The sequence below is a fragment of the Elgaria multicarinata genome, chromosome 6, assembly GCF_023053635.1.
Source record: "Elgaria multicarinata webbii isolate HBS135686 ecotype San Diego chromosome 6, rElgMul1.1.pri, whole genome shotgun sequence".
NCBI classification, from domain to species: domain Eukaryota; kingdom Metazoa; phylum Chordata; class Lepidosauria; order Squamata; family Anguidae; genus Elgaria; species Elgaria multicarinata.
The window spans coordinates 118930569-118950895 of record NC_086176.1 but is presented as its reverse complement, the minus strand read 5'-3'; the positions used below and the strand labels follow the sequence as shown (position 1 = coordinate 118950895).

At 49.9% G+C, this 20327-nt stretch overlaps 1 protein-coding gene across 1 annotated transcript in view; it reads right to left on the bottom strand.

Moving 5' to 3' along the window:
• The window catches only part of ARID3C (AT-rich interaction domain 3C), a 119961-nt gene extending 100355 nt beyond the window's left edge, over window positions 1-19606 (bottom strand). The window contains exons 1-3 of the mRNA XM_063128807.1: window positions 19568-19606; window positions 18821-18964; window positions 18316-18777 (exon numbers count right to left, since the gene is read on the bottom strand). Coding sequence (XP_062984877.1) covers window positions 18316-18777; window positions 18821-18964; window positions 19568-19606 — 645 coding nt within the window. The remainder of the gene's footprint in view (window positions 1-18315; window positions 18778-18820; window positions 18965-19567) is intronic.
• Window positions 19607-20327: the final 721 nt, after the last annotated feature.

Sequence of the window (20327 nt, the reverse complement as noted above, 5' to 3'; positions counted from 1 at the left end):
CCTTTAAAGTTACAAGTATTCCATTTTTAAAAAATGAAAATTCTACGTAACGTTATACTTAAATGACTTTAAGTGAGTTTTAACTCTCTCTTTAAAGGTTTCAGTAGAAATACTTGTGGTATGTGGGGACAAAAATAATAATAACACGGGGTCCTTTTTATGCTTTATTTCTTAAATGAATTTAATGTGAACATGGTAAAGTAGGTCACTCTCTATGGCAGAAGTGCACAACTCTGGCCCCCTGGGGTTTCCCAGATGGACCTTCCTCAGCCCCACCCCGTTTCCTCTGACCACCACTCATTGGGTGGTTTCCAAAGCTTTTGCATATTCTGCTCCGCCCTCCCACCCATTCTAAATGCTTCACCTAACACTTAGGGCTCCATCACACGTAATTTCTCCCCCTGCTTTGTCTCCGTGTTTTTTACCTCCAATGCTCTTTTGATCGTTTGGTCTTCGAGGCAGTAGCTAAATCCTGTCGTTTCTTCCTGTATAATATTGCCAGGATTCGACCATTTTTGTCTGTCTCTTCTGCCAAGACTCTCGTTCATGCACTGGTTATCTCTCGGTTGGACTACTGCAACCTTCTTCTCTCTGGCCTTCCTTCGTCTCACATCAGTCCGCTGGTCTCTGTCCACCACTCTGCCGCTAAGATCATCTTCTTGGCCCGCCGCTCTGACCATGTCACTCCACTTCTGAAATCTCTTCATTGGCTTCCAATTCACTCCAGAATCCAATATAAACTTCTCCTGTTGACCTTCAAAGCTTTTCACGGTCTAGCTCCTGCCTATCTCTCCTCTCTCATCTCACACTATCGCCCCGCTCGTGCTCTCCGCTCCTCTGATGCCATGCTTCTCGCCTGCCCAAGGACCTCCACTTCCCTTACTCGGCTTCGTCCTTTTTCTTCTGCTGCCCCTTACGCCTGGAACGCTCTTCCAGAACACTTGAGAACTACAAACTCAATCACTGCTTTTAAAACTCAGCTAAAAACTTTTCTTTTCCCTATAGCTTTTAAATATTGAGTTTGTTCTGACTCTATACTGTTAGCTTCACCCTACCCGGTGCCTGTTTACACTTCCCTGTGCCTGTTTGCATTCTCTTTCCCTCCTTATTGTTTACTGCAACTTTATTAGATTGTAAGCCTATGCGGCAGGGTCTTGCTATTTACTGTGTATAATCTGTACAGCACCATGTACATTGATGGTGCTATATAAATAAATAAATAAATAATAATAATAATAATGGTTGCTGCTTCTCCCCCCTTTCAGATGAGTCCTGTCAGATTAGTACTTCAACCAGACTGCCTTTCTGGCCAGCAAAAATGGACTGACCCTTTAGTCTGGCTCTTTGGAGGCATTGAGCGAGTACAACCCTGTCTCTGCAGAGATTCGGGCGTTAAATTATTTTTAAAAAATGCTTTCAAGCCTGGGATGCAAGGTTTGGGTTTTATATTGAGGCTTGGGGCCGGCTGATGGGAGAAATCGATTTTCCCTGCCAGGACCTGATGCAATCCATTCAAGCCAACAGCAAGGCTCCCGTCACAGCACACACCGCCAACAAAGCAAAATGCACTTAGGGAAAATAATCCTGACTTTCAGCGTTCTAAGAAAAGACGGAAAAGGCTAGGGAAGAGGCGGGGTGTCAGCAGGACAGGCACGGCGTCATGTGAATACCGTGCTGCAGAACCGCACACCAGGCTCGGCGAGAGCGCCCTAAATCGCTGGTGTGCTGGAGCTCTTAGTTACTAGGCATAAGAGCTTTAAGCTAACATATGCTGGCATTTTTGCTCCACCCACCACTGGAATGTGGCCCGATAGTGCTTCTCTGAAATTGACTTTGGCTGTTTCTACACCAGCCCAAAAATGTGGGCTGGTCACAGCCGAGTCTTCCATTTTCCTCCGCTGCCCCTTTCGCCTGGAACGCACTTCCAGAACATTTGCGAACTACAAGTTCAATCGCAGTTTTTAAAGCTCAGCTAAAAACTTTTCTTTTTTCTAAAGCTTTTAAAACTTGATTTTGATTTGACTTTTATACTGTTAGTTTTATTCTCCCCTGTGCCTGTTTGGTGCATTCTCTTCCCCTTCTTATTGTTTTATGATGATTCTATTAGAATGTAAGCCTAAGCGGCAGGGTCTTGCTATTTTATTGTTTTACTCTGTACAGCACCATGTACACTGATGGTGCTAAATAAATAAATAAATAAATAATGACACACAGGGACTCCCAGGGGCAAGCAGTGATTATTTATCCCTGGGAAAACCCAAATCTTCCCACGGTCTCGGGATCTTGTCCGAATCTTTCCGCAGGAGGTGTGTGGGCGCCCGTCCTGACTTCGTACTGCTTCCTCACGAGTAAATGGGAGGACGCTGCAATGGGCACTGGACATGGAGCTCTTCAGGTGCTCCATGCCCATTGCGGGTGGAGGGGGGAGCGGTTTTAGTCGGAGCGCAGGTGCGCTCATCTTCTGCTTAAAAAAAAACCACTGGCGGTTGCAACATCCCTCCTTCCTCCTGGGATGTCGCGCCCCCGCTTGGACTCAGGGGAGGATCTCGCGATCAGAGTATCGCAAAATCCTCCCTTTTTCCTCCCTCTACACCCGTATGTCGCCCTTTGTCTCTCAGGCTGAAGGAGGTTCAACACTTTTTTGCTCTGTAGCATCAGAAAAATTTTGGATGCAGAAGAATGTGGAAACATAAGAGGAGCCCTGAGGCTGCATCAGACCCATCTAGTCCAGCATTCTGTTCACACAGCGGCCAACCAGCTGCCCACAGGAAATCCACAAGCAGGACATAACTGCAGCAGCAAACTGAGCGTTTTCTGATGCGTCGGAATATTTCCGGGGAAAAAACAATTCACCCAGAGCATAACAAGGAGGAGCATCTCAATTCACCAACTCGCCAGGAACCACAAATGACCCAGATCTAGGTTCTAACAAAAAGGGGTCACCCATTAAGGGAGTCACAATGTGAAAGCTTGACCCAACTGTACCGACTCCAACCAAGTGTTGCACCAGCAGTGGCTACGGCTGCACTGAAAACAACACGCCTGTGAGCAACGTCTTCCACACCTATCTCACCATCTGCACGTAAGCAAGATATGCAGCTCACTGGACTCATGTTTCACATGTCTTCTGGTGTCACAGAATCAAAGAATCATGGAATAGTAGAGTTGGAAGGGGCCTACAAGGCCATTGAGTTCAACCCCCTGCTCAATGCAGGAATCCACCCTAAAGCATCCCTGACAGATGGTTGTCCAGCTGCCTCTTGAAGGCCTCCAGTGTGGGAGAGCCCACAACCTCCCTAGCTAACTGATTCCATTGTCGTACTGCTCTAACAGTCAGGAAGTCTTTCCTGATGTCCAGCTGGAATCTGGCTTCCTTTAACTTGAGCCCGTTATTCCGTTATTCTCGATCTGGGAGGATCGAGAAGAGATCCTGGCCCTCCTCTGTGTGACAACCTTTCAAGTATTTGAAGAGTGCTATCATGTCTCCCCTCCATCTTCTCTTCTCCAGGCTAAACTTCCCCAGTTCTTTCAGTCTCTCTTCATAGGGCTTTGTTTCCAGAACCCTGATCATCCTGGTTGCCCTCCTCTGAACACGCTCCAGCTTGTCTGCGTCCTTCTTGAATTGTGGAGCCCAGAACTGGACGCAATACTCTAGACGAGGCCTAACCAGGGCTGAATAGAGAGGAACCAGTACCTCACGTGATTTGGAAGCTATACTTCTATTAATGCAGCCCAAAATAGCATTGGCCTTTCTTGCAGCCATATCGCATTGTTGGCTCATATTCAGCTTGTGATCTACAACAATCCCAAGATCCGTCTCATTTGTAGTATTGCTGAGCCAAGTATCCCCCATCTTGTAACTGTGCCTTTGGTTTCTATTTCCTAAATGTAGAACTTGGCATTTATCCCTATTAAATTCCATTCTGTTGTTTTCAGCCCAGCACTCCATCCTATTAAGATCACTTTGAAGTTTGTTTCTGTCTTCCAGGGTATTAGCTATCCCACCCAGTTTTGTGTCATCTGCAAATTTGATCAGCGTTCCCTGCTTATCAAAAGCGTCCTTTTACCCACAGAGTTTAGTCATTTGTTATAATATTTCTGTTTTGTCTTGCTATTGTTTTAATATTGGCATGCAAGTTGCTTTAGAGGAAAGATGGAGTATACTTTTTAAAAAAATGAATCAATATTCCAGGACTCAAAGTTCCCCGACCTGGTGCCTTCCAGGTCTGTGTTGAACTACGTTGTCCTTCAGCCCCAACAAGAACAGCCAATGGCCAACTCCATTCTGACTTGATAAATATAAGCTTTCACCCACAAATAGCCAAAGGCCAACAGCAGTAGGAGCGGACAGAGGAAACCCAGGAATTCTACCTTCTTGCATGCTTTATGCATGATCGGTATTTGCTGAAGTAATCTAGTTCTCATTTGGCCAGCTATCAAGCCTGAAATCTCAGCAAATGAACAAATTCTTGCACAACGCCCAAACAGGACAGGTAGAGATGCAACCCTCCGACAATCCAGATGATCCAGTAGTTTGGGTAATGATATTTGGACATAAAACAACCATTCGGAGGCGCACCCAAAGGAAGTGTGTGCATAGGTCATGTCTCTTCAGACTTCTGAGCCAGAGGTTTTCACTCTACTCAAACATCAGTGATGCCAGTAATAAATTGTAGGGCATACTGCAATCTAAGGCTCAGGAGGGCTTAGCCCCCAAACTGGTAGTGTTCTGGTAATGCAGGGGAGCGCAACTCCGGGATTCTTTTCAGAGTAGGAGAAGCAATCTCTGAGCACCAGGATAACTGAACCAGGGAAATTTAAGGGCTCTCTTTGCTCTGGCAAGTGAAAGAGATAATAATGAGATTTTCAGAGTCACTCTAGTTTGTGACACATTAACATGCATAAAGGAAGTCAGAGAAAGAGCAATATAGTCAAGTAGAGGTTGGCTACTTCTTTCCTTTTGTTTGATGGAGTTCCTACTTCACAGTAACACTTCTTTTCCAGATTGTTTGCACTTCTAATTAAAAGCCAAATGCTGCGTTTCAGCTGGCTTCAGATCTTTTGTTAATGCTCAAGGCTTTTTACAAGTTGAACCGATGCAGTCAGACCACATTTTCAATGGAGCTTCCTCCCAGGTAACTGCACAGGATTGCCGCCATGCTGATGCTAATAAATTGCGCATTATGCTACATATTGTTGCTGTTTGGTGTGAGTAGACGAAAACAGCTCTTTTGGCTGATTTCAGGTCAAAACTGTGCGCGCTTCTAAGCACAGTACATTCAGCAATTCTGCGAGAATGTTACACAAAAGTAAGGGGATTTTATATTGAGTGCAGAAGTCAGCATTTGGAAAAGCTCAGCTTTCACCCTGATAAAAACAAGTTCCTAGCCCTCTTGGCTGAAAAGGAAGGCTCGAAAAATGGTCCATGCAGCATCAAGTAAAATATGAGTGCAATGCAAGAGAGGAGGAGAGCCTAAGAAAGATTTATGGGAGTCCAAAGAGAGGAAAGTATAAGGCCTTGCAGAACTCTTTGCATGATGGCGGTGGAACAGAGCAGGTTTATGCAAACAGGAAAAATACATCCTGCTTAGTCTGCATAATGTAAACAGGCTGCAGAAATTAGTGCAAGAATCTTTTGCAGCTTGGAGTTTTGTTTTCGTTTGTTTTCAAGCATACAGTGTACCGTTTTACGCCTGAGCCTACATACGCCTCTGGCATTGCAGTGTTTATAAACAGGACCCCCCGCGCCTGCAAAAATTGCACGTGCAATCAGTGCGTGCAAAAGAGAGCAGGATTGTGCCTGCTGGCTTTGCCCACAAGCTCTGGCCTGTTGATCTCATGCACAAAGGCAATGCACCACACTGATCATAGAATCATAGAATAGTAGAGTTGGAAGGCGCCTATAAGGCCATCGAGTCCAACCCCCTGCTCAGTGCAGGAATCCACCCTAAAGCATCCCTGACAGAGGGTTGTCCAGCTGCCTCTTGAAGGCCTCGAGTGTGGGAGAGCCCACCACCTCCCTAGGCAACTGGTTCCATTGTCGTACTGCTCTAACAGTCAGGAAGTTTTTCCTGATGTCCAGCCGGAATCTGGCTTCCTTTAACTTGAGCCCGTTATTCCGTGTCCTGCACTCTGGGAGGATCGAGAAGAGATCCTGGCCCTCCTCTGTGTGACAACCTTTCAAGGATTTGAAGAGTGCTATCATGTCTCCCCTCAATCTTCTCTTCTCCAGATCAACCGGCAGAGGCAAAGGACAGGACCAGCAGGCACCATCCTGCGCTATGCACAGGTGTTGCAGGTACATATGCCTTGTGGAAAAGACATGAACCCTGCCATTCCATGGAACTAGGAACAGCTTGGGAAGATTTTGACTTGGAGCAAGGAGAAATGTTTCAGGATCAGGGCAGTAGACGAGCTTCTTACCTCTCTGCCTTTTCCTAAGCATGGGGCCACAGGGGGGTGGGGGAATATCCATACAGCCCTGATCTCTTGGGAGTGAATGAACCAGAGGCATCCAAGCACAGCCCCAAATCTAGATTCCAAGTGTTCCGGCCACCATCAGGCACTTCCTGACAAGAGCAGATCTGGATAATTCGGGGGGGGGGGGGGAGAGAGAGTTGATTTATGTACAGGGGTCAAGGGGTTAAAGGTCAGGGAGAGAAAGAGGGAGGGGGACCAAATAGAAAAGCCACTTCACTCCTTATTAAATATTTACCAACTGAGGAGGGCTGGTCCCAAGCGGAGGCTGGAAAGAGGGGAGGGGCGAGGCTGGGGTCCGTTGCATTGAAGCCCGCCACCCGGCAGGCCAGAGGTGACGCAAGCACGGAGGATCTACTAAACCAGACCCGTTGGGTGTATTAAGGGTTCCACCTAACTAAGAAACGCGTGCGCACACACACTGCTGGCGTGCTGATGTTTTCATTGGGTCTTTTTTGTTTGTTTTCAGGCCAATTGAACCCGTTTGCTTTGCTTTGCATCCTGCCTTTCTATCAAGAAAACGGCGCTCAAGGCGGCCAACGGCCTTAGGAATTTTTTAAAAAGTCAAAAGTCAAATGAAAACTTGGTTAAAACAGTGGTAAAACCAACACATTCAAAACACAGCACACCTGGGCCTAATCTACACCAAGCAGGGTAGATTAGGCCCAATCTCAATGATTTAGTTTCTTCTACCCCCTTGTCCTCTGTTCATCCTATGTGTCAGGATTCTCTATTACTCTAATAATGTATTAGTTTTAAATGTTTTAATTAGTTATATTATTTTATGGTGTTTGTATTTGTGTTGCACCCCGCCTCGATCCAGAGGGAGATGATGATGATGATGATGATGATGATGATGATGATGATGATTATTGCACTATGAAAGTGGTATATAAAAGGCAGGAGCCACACTACTGCTTTATAGGGCACTGACAACTGTTGGGAAGGGTGACCCTATGAAAAGGAGGACTGGGCTCCTGTATCTTGAACAGTTGCATAGAAAAGGGAATTTCAGCAGGTGTCATTTGTATATATGGAAAACCTGGTGAAATTCCCTCTTCATCACAGCAGTTAAAGCTGCAGGAGCTATACTAGAGTGACCAGATTTAAAAGAGGGCAGGGCACCTGCAGCTTTAACTGCTGTGATGAAGAGGAAATTTCACCAGGTTCTCCATATATACAAATGACACCTGCTGAAATTCCCTTTTCAATACAACTGTTAAAGATACAGGAGCCCTGTCCTCCTTTTCATATGGTCACGTAAGTAACTATATTTACAAAATCATGTCACTAGCAGTTAACATCTGAAATAGACATTAAACTTGCAAATAAACTAGTAACCACCATAGAGTATACAAATATAAACAGAGAAATTTTATAAAAACACAACGATAAAAACAGGTCAAACGCGTTTTGACAGAAGTGTCTTCTTCAGTGACCCCTAAATAAACCAAGCTTCTGTATATGTATTAGACCGGGCGGACTCAAATTAAGAGGCCCCAAAATTAGATAGCCTTTGTCACTCCCGTGGAGCTAATTACATCAGGCTCAGTTTTGCTGTTGCTGGCTACAATTCACTCCTTCTACAAGCTTGTTTCGGTTAAGGTTTATACCTTTTGTCGTATATAGCCCATGGACACAGACCATAGACAGCTTTCATGGTGCTATATCCTTCTCGGTGTAGATTAGGCCAGAGTAATGACAGAATACAGACAGCAGCCAACCCAGCAGGCCTGTTTGCATGCCCAACGCTTGCTGGGATAAAAAGGCCATTGCCCGCCGGTGGGAAGGCCGTGGTGGCGGTGCCAACCTGGCCTCCCTCGGCAGGGAATTCCATAGCCCGGGAGCTACGGGCGAAGAGACCGTTTCGGAGCTTCCCTCCCCTTGACCCAAACCACTGGACTACGCCCCCACTCCTGTTCCACCCCCAAATCCTGGAACGTTTGGCCCCATTGGTTTTCAACCTTGGCTCCATCTTCCCAATGGTGTAATGGCCAATGGCTACTCCGAAGACTGCCGCTACACTCAGAGGGAACAGGGGAGTCTAAGTCAGGTGGCAGGTGAGGACAGCTTCCCTGCTCATCCAAAAGGGCCAGGGCTGGGCCCCCGGGGGGGGCAGCTCCCCCACCACACCCACCGCATCACTCCCATCACCATTTGTCACACCAGCCTATCGTCCACAGGGCAAATTACAGATGTGTTTGAACTGAGGGAGCCAGAAGATTTGGCAGCACAGAAGCAGCAAGCAAACCAGATTCCTGCAGGCCTACCCAGTCAAGTTTTTAAATGTTTGACTGCCAGTTTAATAATGTATTAGTTTTATGTATTTTTGTATTCAGCGTTGTTCCCCACCTCGATCCAGAGGGAGAGGCGGGTAAGAAATAAATAAATAAATAAATAAATAAATTATTATTATTATTATTATTATTATTATTATTATTATTAAACCAGGAGATCCAGGGATCAAACTACACGTTATTCACAATTGCGAGTATGAAAACCCCAACAGCCTGCTTTTCCAGTTACTTCGAACTGCCCCTGTATTTCCTCTCATTCCCTGAATATTAGAACCCTTAGAATTTCAACACACTACTAACAGCAGCCCGTTGTGAAATCCAGCGCTCGAGTAAGAGAGCCCTGAGGCAGCTAAACGGGCAACAACAGTATTAAACACAAATTCAAGGCACATCACAGGGGGCGGGGGGAGCAGGTATGAACAGTCAAAGAGGACAACACTAGGGTGACCCTATGAAAAGGAGGACTGGGCTCCTGTATCTTTAACAGTTGCATAGAAAATTTCAGCAGGTGTCATTTTTGTATATATGGGGAACCTGGTGAAATTCCCTCTTCATCACAAGAGTTAAAGTGCAGGAGCTATACTAAAGTGACCAGATTTAAAAGAGGGCAGGGCACCTACAGCTTTAACTGTTGTGATGAAGAGGGAATTTCACCAGGTGCTGCATGCATGCAAATGACACCTGCTGAAATTCCCTTTTCTATGCAACTGTTAAAGATACAGGAGCCCTGTCCTCCTTTGCATAGGGTCGCCCTAGACAACACTCTAGACCAGTCTTCCAGCATAGGGGCCTGGGAGATTCTAGAAGTTGTAGTCCAGCACATCTGGAGAGCTCCAGGATGGGCAAGGTGCTGGCTGTGTATGCTGGGAATTGTAGTCTAAGACACCTGGAGGGGGAAGGTGGGCTCAGACCTTCAGCGTGAGCAAAAGGCCGCCTGCTGAGTCCACTTCACGGACATCTGCTTGGATGCCACACCAAAAGTGGAAACTAAACCACTCCAGGACCCCGAGAGCAACAAATGAAGCCACAGAATTAAAGCCACAAGCTATCTTTCATCCATTTTCCAGCTCTGCCTGGAACCCCGTGGGTCCCTTACACAACAGGGCAATGATTCCAAAACCTTCCGACAGAGATGCCCATAGCTGCTAATCACCATGGCTATAGATTACCTCCAGTTGCTGGGGAACATGGGCAGGAGGGTGCCGTTGCACTTGTGAGTTTCCCATTGGGGCATCTGGTCAGCCACTGTGCAAACAGAATGTGGGGCTACAGAGGCTTTTGGCCTGATCCAGAATGGCTCTTCTGATGTTCACATCACGCTGGGCCCAGGACCTCAAACAGCCAAGCCCCTCGGGATTTTCAGGCAGCAGCCGCTCAAGCGATCCGCTTTGGAACAAGGAAACTCTCTAGCAGTGATGGGGAGGGAGAAATCTTGATCTTCCCCACAGATGTTGTGTCGAAGGCAACACAACACAACTTGAGCAATGGCGGACTAGGCGTCCATGAGCAACTGCAAAGTCCTAACATTGTGTTTTCCAGGATCCCGGGGGTGCAGGGGTTGAGGCACTTGCAGGGGAGAGTTGGCGGGAGCAACAGGAGCTTAACCCCTTCTGTGCCGGCTTCTTCTCCCCTGCAAATGCCCCCCAGACTGTTTGCCACCCAGCCATACTCACTTCCAGTTCACACTGGAGGCTAGGGTGACCCTATGAAAAGGAGGACAGGGCTCCTGTATCTTTAACAGTTGTATTGAAAAGGAAATTTCAGCAGGAGTCATTTGTATATATGGGGAACCTGGTGAAATTCCCTCTTCATCACAAGAGTTAAAGTGCAGGAGCTATACTAGAGTGACCAGATTTAAAAGAGGGCAGGGCACCTGCAGTTTTAACTGTTGTGATGAAGAGGGAACTTCACCAGGTTCTCCATATATACAAATGACCCCTGCTGAAATTCCCTTTTCTATGCAACTGTTAAAGATACAGGAGCCCTGTCCTCCTTTTCATAGGGCCAGCCTACTGGAGGCCCAATGTGGTATAGTGGTTAGAGTGTTGGACTGAGTGTCAGGAGACCCAGATTCTAGTCCCCACTCAGCCATGATGCTCACTGGTTGACTATCAGCTAGTCACTTACTCTCAGCCTAGGCTACCTCACAGGTTTGTTGTGAGGATGCGGCTGTCCTGCCTTGTGCCGTGCTTACTCCCAAGTAAGCGCGCCACCAGAAATGGGCACAGAGCTGCGCTGTGTGGCTCCGTGCCCATCAGGGGAGGGAGTGGCAGCAATTTCACCACCCCTGGGATGGCAGGGAGGGGGCTTGTGGGGCAGTTCCGTTGTTGCTGTTGTTTAAACTCACATTTTCACTGGAGCGGGGCCTCGCTCTTGTGCGACCGGCCCCAGTCAGTGGGGGGGGGGGAAGAGCACCTGTGACATCCCTGCTTCCTCCCAGGACGTTACCACCATGTGCGCACGCTGGGAGAGGCTCTTGCAATCAAGGTATCGCGAGAGCCTCCCTGCTACCTCCTGGAACACCGGGAGGTGTAGAAAGTGCCACACTTCAAACAAGCTGAAGTTATTCAAGGAGATAGGCAACCTGGTGCCCTCTAGGTATTTCGGACTACAATCCCCACAATCCTTGAGCATTTGCCATGCTAGCTAAGGCTGATGGGAGATGTAGTCCAAAACATCTGGAGAGCACCAGGTTGCCTGCCAAATACTGTGGTGGAGACAGGTCTGGTAGTCTGTTCCTGACATGGCCTTCAGCCACTGTCTGTCTGTCTGTCCGTCCGTCTGTGGGGGATGGGGCCGCGCCTGCCTGGTAGCCCCAGTCCCTTATCAGCCCTTTCCATCTCCTTATCGCCCCCAAGCATGTCAAACAGCTCAGCTTCTCTCCCCTTTGAATAAACAAGACAGAGATCCACCATGTCCATTTCCTAATTCCGAAGGGCATATTTCCTACCAGGAATTTTAGGCGAAGGCAAAAGGAGCGTCTGGGAATCGTCACCTTTTTGCACTGGGGAACACCCATCCTGACATGAGCGAGGCGGGCCCTGCAACCTTCGTTTCTGATCTGCTGTGACCGCCTGAAGCCCACCAGGAACTACCATAAGCACAGCAGGATCAAGGTCTTGACTGTAACGGGGTTACACACCTGAGTAAAGCTTTGCTCACAGTTCTTTTGCTATAAGACGTCTTAGGGACAGACGGGTTGTTAGTCTAAGGCCCTTTCTACACCGTTGTTTTTTTGGAGGGATCATCCCACGATCATCCCTGTGTGTCCAAATGACGCACAGGAGATCCTGGGATCAGGGAGGGATGATATTTATTTATTTATTACATTTCTATACCGCCCAATAGCCGGAGCTCTCTGGGCGGTTCACAAAAATTAAAAACATTCAAAGCATAAAACAACAGTATAAAACCATACTATAAAATACAATATAAAAGCTCAACCAGATGAAAACAGCAGCAATGCAAAATTACAAATTTAAACACCAAGTTAAAATTTATTTACAAATTGTTAAAATGCTGGGAGAATAAAAAGGTCTTCACCCAGCATCTAAAGGCATATAATGTAGGTGCCAAGCGAACCTCCTTAGGGAGCTCATTCCACAGCCAGGGTCCCACAGCAGAGAAGGCCCTGCTCCTCCTGGTAGCCACCTGCCTCACTTCCTTTGATCCTTCCATTTTCCCAGGATAACTGAGACCTCAGTTATCCCAGTTTTACATGTGGTCCTGGGACGATCCCAAGGACCGCGGGCGGTGTGGGGGCGCCCGTCCTGGCTTCTTCCCTCTTCCTCATGAGTAGCAGGGGTCATCTTCCCCTTCTTATTGTTTTATTATGATTCTATTAGAACGTAAGCCTATGCGGCAGGGTTTTGCTGTTTTATTGTTTTACTCTGTACAGCACCATGTACACTGATGGTGCTATATAAATAAATAAATAAGTAATAATAATAATTATTAGAGGGAAGGAGCCAGGACGGGGGGAGTCCAGGGCCTTCGGGAGTGCGGTGGGGAGCAGGGTCAAGGCGTTCCCCCGCCCTTACCTGTTAATTTTCGCTGGAGCGTGACTGCACTCAAGCTCTGGCCCTTTAAAAAAAAATGGCGGCCACAACAGGCGTGATGCCCATGACGTTGTGCGGCCCATTTAGACTGTGGGTGATGATCCCAGAAGAAGGTAAGTCCAGGATCACCCCTTCTCCCTCTCTACACCCATAGCTGTAGAAAGTGCCTAAGTTAAGTCCCATTCATTTCAATGGATCTACTCTAAGAAGGACTAACAATGGATACAACCCACAGGAAAGTGCCTTATATGCTGAGCCAGACCTTTGGTCCGTCTAGCCTAGCAGTATTGACACTGACTGGCAGCAATGGCTCTCCAGGGTTTCAGATAAGTGTCTTTCGTGACACCACCTTGAAGATGCCAGGGATCAATCCTGGGACTTTTTGCATGCAAAGCAGGTGCTTTAGCACCCTTCCTTATGGAAGTGCCAACATTATTTCACTAAGGCTTAATAGAATCACAGAATAGCAGAGTTGGAAGGGGCCTACAAGGCCATCAAGTCCAACCCCCTGCTCAATGCAGGAATCCATCCTAAAGCATCCCTGACAGATGGTTGTCCAGCTGCCTCTTGAAGGCCTCTAGTGTGGGAGAGCCCACCACCTCCCTAGGTAACTGATTCCATTGTCGCACTGCTCTAACAGTCAGGAAGTTTTTCCTGATGTCCAGCTGGAATCTGGCTTCCTTTATCGTGAGCCCGTTATTCCATGTCCTGCTCGGAATAACGGGCTCAAGTTATTTGTGAGCCAGAGATGGTCTTTATGACCATCCCTAGTCCAAAACTAGGGCCATGCATTATGCTTCCTGTGGCCATATAGACACACACACACACACACACACACACACACAGTTGAAGTGTGATTGCTGAATCAAGAAGAGGTCCCCTAACCCATCTTCATGCAAGAACAGCAGCAGGTTGGACCATCATCGGTTGGCTGGAGGTCGGATCTGACCAATACTGACATGCTAGCCTTAAAAAGAAGGACACACCAACATGACAAACAGGCCGTATTCATCTTCTCAGCAAAGTTCAAGCAGGCACACAAATCTACTCTGCAACAATCACCAGAATTTTGCAATTCTCTAGAGTTTCCTGCTAAATTATTTCATTCAAGATGGAAGGAATGCATTTGGACATCTTAGAAAGGAAAGCGCCGCGTGAAATGGGATTTATTTCTTTGCACTTAAAGCAGTTCTATGTCGGACATAGCACGGAATCAACATTCACATGCACCGCACACGCCCTGGGAGGCTGCAGCCACGTGTGGCTTACCAGTATATCTACCCTGCATGTGCAATAAAGAACACATGATGACCTGCCTACCATTTCCACAATTTTTTCGACGTGGAATTCCTTTTGCATGTAGAAAACTCACTGCATTTGTGAACTGGCCTAAATTAGTTTCTTTTCCGGCATCTTTATAGATCACAGCCTACTTCATCAGATTCATGATGAACCCTAACCCTAACCCTGGAGAGCCGCTGCTGCCAGCCAGTGTGGACAACAGTGGGCTACATGGACCAAGGGTCTGACTCGGTATAAGGCATCTTCCTAACAAAAGATACCAAGGAGACACAGGCCATAGCTAGACCTAAGGTTTATCCCTGGATCGTTCAGGGGTCAAACCTGTTCATCTAGGTGACACACAGGGGATCCAGTGCTCAGGCAGGGGCGAACCCTGGATGATCCCACGATAAACCTTAGGTCTAGCTGTGGCCCCAGACACGCACATCCTGATGACTGAAGCACCCCTGCTGATTCCTCATAACATGTCTAGGATCAGAGTGCCAACCTAGCCGAAAGACAAAACGTTTTGCAAACAGTTCTAGGGCAACGGAATCATTTCACACAGGACTCCGAGTGCAGAATCATCATCATTTGACAGAACCACAGAGATCACGGGAATAATGTTGTGCCAAGTGGGGAAGGAAGACGTTTATGCCCCCCCTACTCTGCCGCCGCCCCCACCCCCACCCCCGATCAGAAATCAAGTGGTTAAAGCACCTTCTTCCCTCAAGTCACGCATTCTCAGTGAGAAGGACACGGGCTCTTTCTTCTCCATCCCACCATCTCAACTGGGTCAAGAAGAGGGCAGGCAGATTCTGGGCGTGAATCTGTGAACTATTTAGGGTGAGAACGGTTTTCACATCTTACGATCTCCCCAAACAAAATTCTATTTTAATTCAGGAAGAGGCGAGCAAGACGTCTTCGTATGGTTATTATCCCCCCTTCTCCTTCTGGCACCGCCTACAAGGGACCGCAGAGGCGTCTTCCTTCCCAACGGAAAAGAGACCCAAGCGGCAGTCTGGAAGCGAGGCAGCGGCAGGCTCATAAAATGCAGGTTTGTCCCAAGCACGTATAAAGTGTGCAGAAGGGGAGGGGGTCCGATTTAAGGAGCAAACAGGTGTAACGACGGAGGAGGGGGGCGCTGAATGCCCTCTGCCCTCCAACATCATTTTGCTCTCAACCCAGCTCCTATAGTGAAGGAAAGCACCAAGCAGAAAGTCTGCCAGGAAGTGGGCAGCCGGAGGGCTCCACCCACCTCACCTGGGCATCCTTTTTGCTCTTGAAATCAGACCTCCTTTCCTTAGTATCTAGCCACACAACCTTTGGGCCTCTTCCCTTCTTCACAACTCCAAAGCAGGATTCAAGGTAACAAGGTGCTAGCCCTCATTGTTCCCTTCCAACTCCATGTTTCTCCATCAGAGGCAGAGGTTGGCAAAAAAGACAAGCCCCAGGGTCACATGCTAGGACAGCCCCATCCTCGCCACACTTACTTGGCTGTGAAGACCCATTTCGTTCAAAGGGATTTACTCCCAGGTAAGAGTTTCTAGGATCACAGCAGTAAGTTGAAATAGCCTAGTTCAGTTCCCAATTGGGGGTCCGTGTAAGCCACCCAGGGGGTCCGTGGCACCATTCACATATTAGCTCTGCAAGGTCCACATTTCAATAAAAGAAAATACGCTCAACATTGATCCAGATTTGAGATTAAAAGTAGGAAATATTGAACCGGATGTGGAAGGGATTGTTTGGGACAAAAAGAGGCACGATTTCTCCCATCACATTCAGGTTTAGTAGCTGCTAGACAAGTCATAAGTTATTCAATTGTAAACTAGACTTTAGTAAAATTAAATTCGTCTTTATATTCCTAACTAAATCATTGTCATTTTTGCATGGTAATATCACAAATATCACAAATTTTATGATTTTTTTTGGTATACCTAAAATCCTTTGCTTATTAGGGGCTACCCCTTATTTTCTCCAAAAAAAATTGCTTCGCACAGGTAACTACCATAGAGATAACAACATTTTCAAAAGTAGGGGGTCCGTGGCTTGGCATTTGAAAAACAAGGGGTCCGCAGCACTTAGCTAATTGGGAACCACTGGCCTAGTTTGTTGAGAAGAGCATTTTTAAAGGGAAATTCTGGGAATTGCAAAGGACAAGGAGCAAACGGATGTAGATCTTAGACAATAAATCACCTTAAGCTGGGAGTATCTTGCCAAGAGATTGAGTTGTGGGACATAAGCTGGACATTCTGAGGGCCAAAGTAGACTAGATAGTGGACTCAACCCAAATTATTGGGGGGGGGGGAATTGAAAATTAATGTAAATCACGGCCACGGGGGCGTGGGGAGACATTTCCCCTGACCTTAACAACTCTCCCCAGACATTCCACACACACCCGGAAGCATTGCCTAGTCTCACAGCCCCACCAGCAGAAAAAAACATCTAGGAAGAGATGGTTGGGGAGGGGCTGCAGAAAGTGCCGTGGGGAGGGGGTTCAGCATCCCCTTCCTCCACCCCACACAGACTTTATAGGGATTCTGCAACAATTCTGACACAATCATATGGCCCCTTGGCTCTTGTTCAGCTTTCCCCAACCAGGTGCCCTCCAGATGATGGGAGTTGTAGCCCAATTTATGGGGATGATGGGAATTGCAGTCCAACACACCTGGAAGGCGCCAGGTTGGAGAAGGCTGAACTAGTTTGTGGGTTGCCACAGTGTGTGCATATATAGTTTCTCTCACTCAAGATATTCAGAGAAAGATCACTGTAGGAGTAGAAGTCGTTCTGTATCAAGGTAGCAGATGCTGATTCTCTATTTGGGAACACTGGTAAGTTTAAGGAGGCAAAAGGACGCCTCAAAATCCCGTACATCCACTCAGGATAACTGGAAGATACTCAGGAGTGAAAATTGGGAAGGGAACTTGTTGGTGGAATATGCATGTCTCTGGTGGACAGTGGGGGCTATTTGGCGAGAAGACACAGAGGCCGGAAGGGTGATGGAATTAATAGGAGCCAAGACCATGAACATTTCGAAGCAGCTATCGCAACACTTGCAAATGGATTTGGGAGCAGAGATCCAGGGTATATTTTGAGCGACTCCAGGATGTACTCTGCTGGACTCCTTACTAAGGAGATTGAGATATAAGGGGATATGTTGGAATCCCAAAAATGATATTATTGGCTCTTTAAAATGTGATATAACTGGCATCTGAAGAATGGAAATATTTCTCCAGCCCTAAATATCTAAATAATTGGAGGTGAGATCAGGATATGGCGGCACTTCGTCCAAGAAAAACCTGCCTGCTTGATCATCTGATAATACTAAATATTATGGGTGGAGCAGATGGAGGAGACGTTGCTTCTGCTAGATACCTGATACCTCTTTTTATTAGACTGCCACATAGAAAGACGAGGGAAGTTGAGAATCAGGGAGAAAACTCAGTAGCACTGAACGAGAAGGTTGTTCCAGTTTGGGACTAATTTACACACATTACTCTGGTGCTAATATAGGAAAGGGAATTTTGGAGGGACTGGAGAAAAAAAAATTATGTGAATGGAGAAGGATTTAGGATGTTAGGGTATCCCTCTGGCAGGTCGCTCCAAAAAAGGTTATTTGTAAGCCAACTTTTTGCTACCTAAACTACATTGAGAACTTTTTGCGTTGAAAAGTAGCATATAACTATTCCAAATAAATAAGTTGGCAAAGGGCATGTAATGTTGGGCAATTAATGGGACTTGGGGGGGGGAGGGCATGATATATTGGGGAGGGGAGACAAAGAATGCAAGAAGGTACATATTTGGAAACGATGGTGGGAAGAATTTTGTAATAAGCAAAAAAGAAGTGCTGCCCAGGCATCCCAGGTGCCCGGCTGCAGCAGGTATGGGGAGACTTGGGTTAGGGTTTGGGTAAACGAAATGCTTGGGGTTGTGGGCAGGTTAATTGGGGCACACGGAGGACCGACGTGGGGCCAATGCGATTTACGACTGGGGGGGGGGGGGATTATGAGCCTCCTACAATATGGGGGGCGGGCGGGGCGTGGACGCTTCGGCGCACACGGCAGAAGGAAGGATCGGGGGTGTTCTTGGAAACGAGAAGGGTCGGGGGGGGACGGTAACCCTGAGATTCCGGGCGCCGCTTGGGAACCCAAAGGGGGAGTCTGGCGAAGAGTGGGGGGTGCGGCGGGCCCCCTCCTCCCTACCTGCTTGAACTGCTCCTCGTAGGTCCACTCGTGGGGCTGTTGCGGGGCGGGGGGCGGCGGCGGCGAGGCCAGGGCGGCGGGGCGCAGCGGCGGCGGCGGGTGGTGGGGCGCAGCGGCGGCGGCGCCTTCCTCCGCTCGCTCCGGCTCGTCCCCCTCGCCTTCCTCCTCCTCCTCCTCCTCCTCCTCCTCCCCCTCCTCGTCCTCCTCCTCGTCGTCGTCGTCCTCTTCCTGGGCGCCGCCGCCCTCCTCTTCCTCGGGGCGCAAGGCGGCGCGGCGCCGGGCGTCGGCGGCGTCGGGCAGGGGGCGCGCAGGGGGCGGCGGCGGCGGCGGCGGCGGCGGGGCGCGGGCCGAGGGCAGCCCGCCCGCCGGGAAGAGGCGCAGCGCCAGCGGGGGCGCCGTCGGGCCGGCAGGCGGGGGGGGCGCGCGTCTCCAGCGCCGGGCGCAGCGGCGGCGGCCCGCTTCCTCCGGGAACGGCGGCGGCGGCGGCGAGGCCGGGCGGGGCGGCCTGCGCCCGGCGCAGCTTCTCCTCGAGGCGCGCCGCCTGCGCCCGCTGCAGGTTCTCCATCACCGCCTCCAGCCGGAGCCCTCCGGAGGCGCCCGCGCCGCGCCCGGGGGAGCACGACGCCGACGAGCAGAAGGCGCTGGCAGCCTGCGGGGGGGAGGGGGGGAGAGAAAACAGAGGGGGGTCAGGGGAACGCAAGAGAGCCCCGGCGGGGGGGGGAGAGAAGAGGCGCCTGGGGGGGAGGGGGAAGGGGAGAAAGGAGGGAAGAGAAAAGGGGAGGAAGGAAAGGACGGGGGGGAGCGAGGGGAGGAAAGTGGAACCACCGAAGCGGGGGGGGGGGGGAGAAGGCGAGGGGAACGAGCCCGAGGGGGGGCCAGGAAGGAAGCCAGAGAACGCCCTCCCCCCCACCCCAATGTCGAGCGCGTAAAAAGTTTGCTGGGAAAGCAGCATCCCTGGAAGGAAGCGAAACGAGAACGCCCCGTGTGCCCCCCCCCTCCGCGGAGTCCCCGGCATGGCTCCTTCGACGTCCGGGAGCCGGATTGGGGAGCGGGGGGGGGGGGGACGTCGAGTAGTTCAGAAGTTGCCCCGCGCGCTCTCCTTCCCCAATAAACTCTCTCTCGCCCCCCCCCCCCGTCCACTCCATGCAACCCTTTGCAAACGGCATTCTTTGCAAACAGCCCCCGTCCCGGGAAACGCTCCGCCTCCCCCCCCCCCCGGAGAAGGGCGACCCCGGGCGCGGCGCGGGCTTACCAGGGCGGCCTTGGGGGCGAGGCGCGTGTGCTCGCCCATGCTCGGCCTCTCGCTCCGCACCTGGCCGCGCCGGGCAAAAAAATAAAGCCCAGCCGGCGCGCGCGCGGGGCTGCGGGGGGGTGGGGGGTGGGATGGGCAGGGAGGCGCAGATCGCCGCGTCGTCTGAATGTAATTTTAATCACGGTCTGCTACGCGGTGGGCAGGTCTGGCGAGGGCGGCGCGGGCTCCTCGCCCCCCCTCCTCTCCACCTCCCCCCCCCCGCCGCAGGGCATGTGTCAGATCGGCCCCCCAATATGCCTCCCTTTTTTGATCCTGCGGCTTTGTGGGCGAGATCAGAGGTCGGGGGGTCCTTATTCGCTCTTCTTCCTCCTCCCCTCCCTTCACTCCCCCACACACCCCGTTTCCCCCCTGCAACAAGTGGCAGGCGAAGCAGGGCTGACCCCTTCCTCCTCCTCCTCCTCCTCCCTCCCCCGAGATCGAGATCGCGTCCCCATTTGCTAACAACACGTCAAGGGAGTGATAAATCGACCGGGGGGGGGGGGCGGACTGACAGCCGCAGGGGGAAATTGCTCCGGCGCTCGCAGGCCCCCGGCGGGGAGAGGAGGGCCCGGCCCAGCCGAGGGAGAGACCGGCAGTGCCGCTGCCTCCCTACCTGGGCAGGCGCCCCATTGCGAGCGGCGCGATTGCCTTCCGAGGAGGAGGACCCCCGCGCCACAGAGCCCCTCTTCTGGCCTGCGCCGTGGGGCAGCCGGCTTGCTGG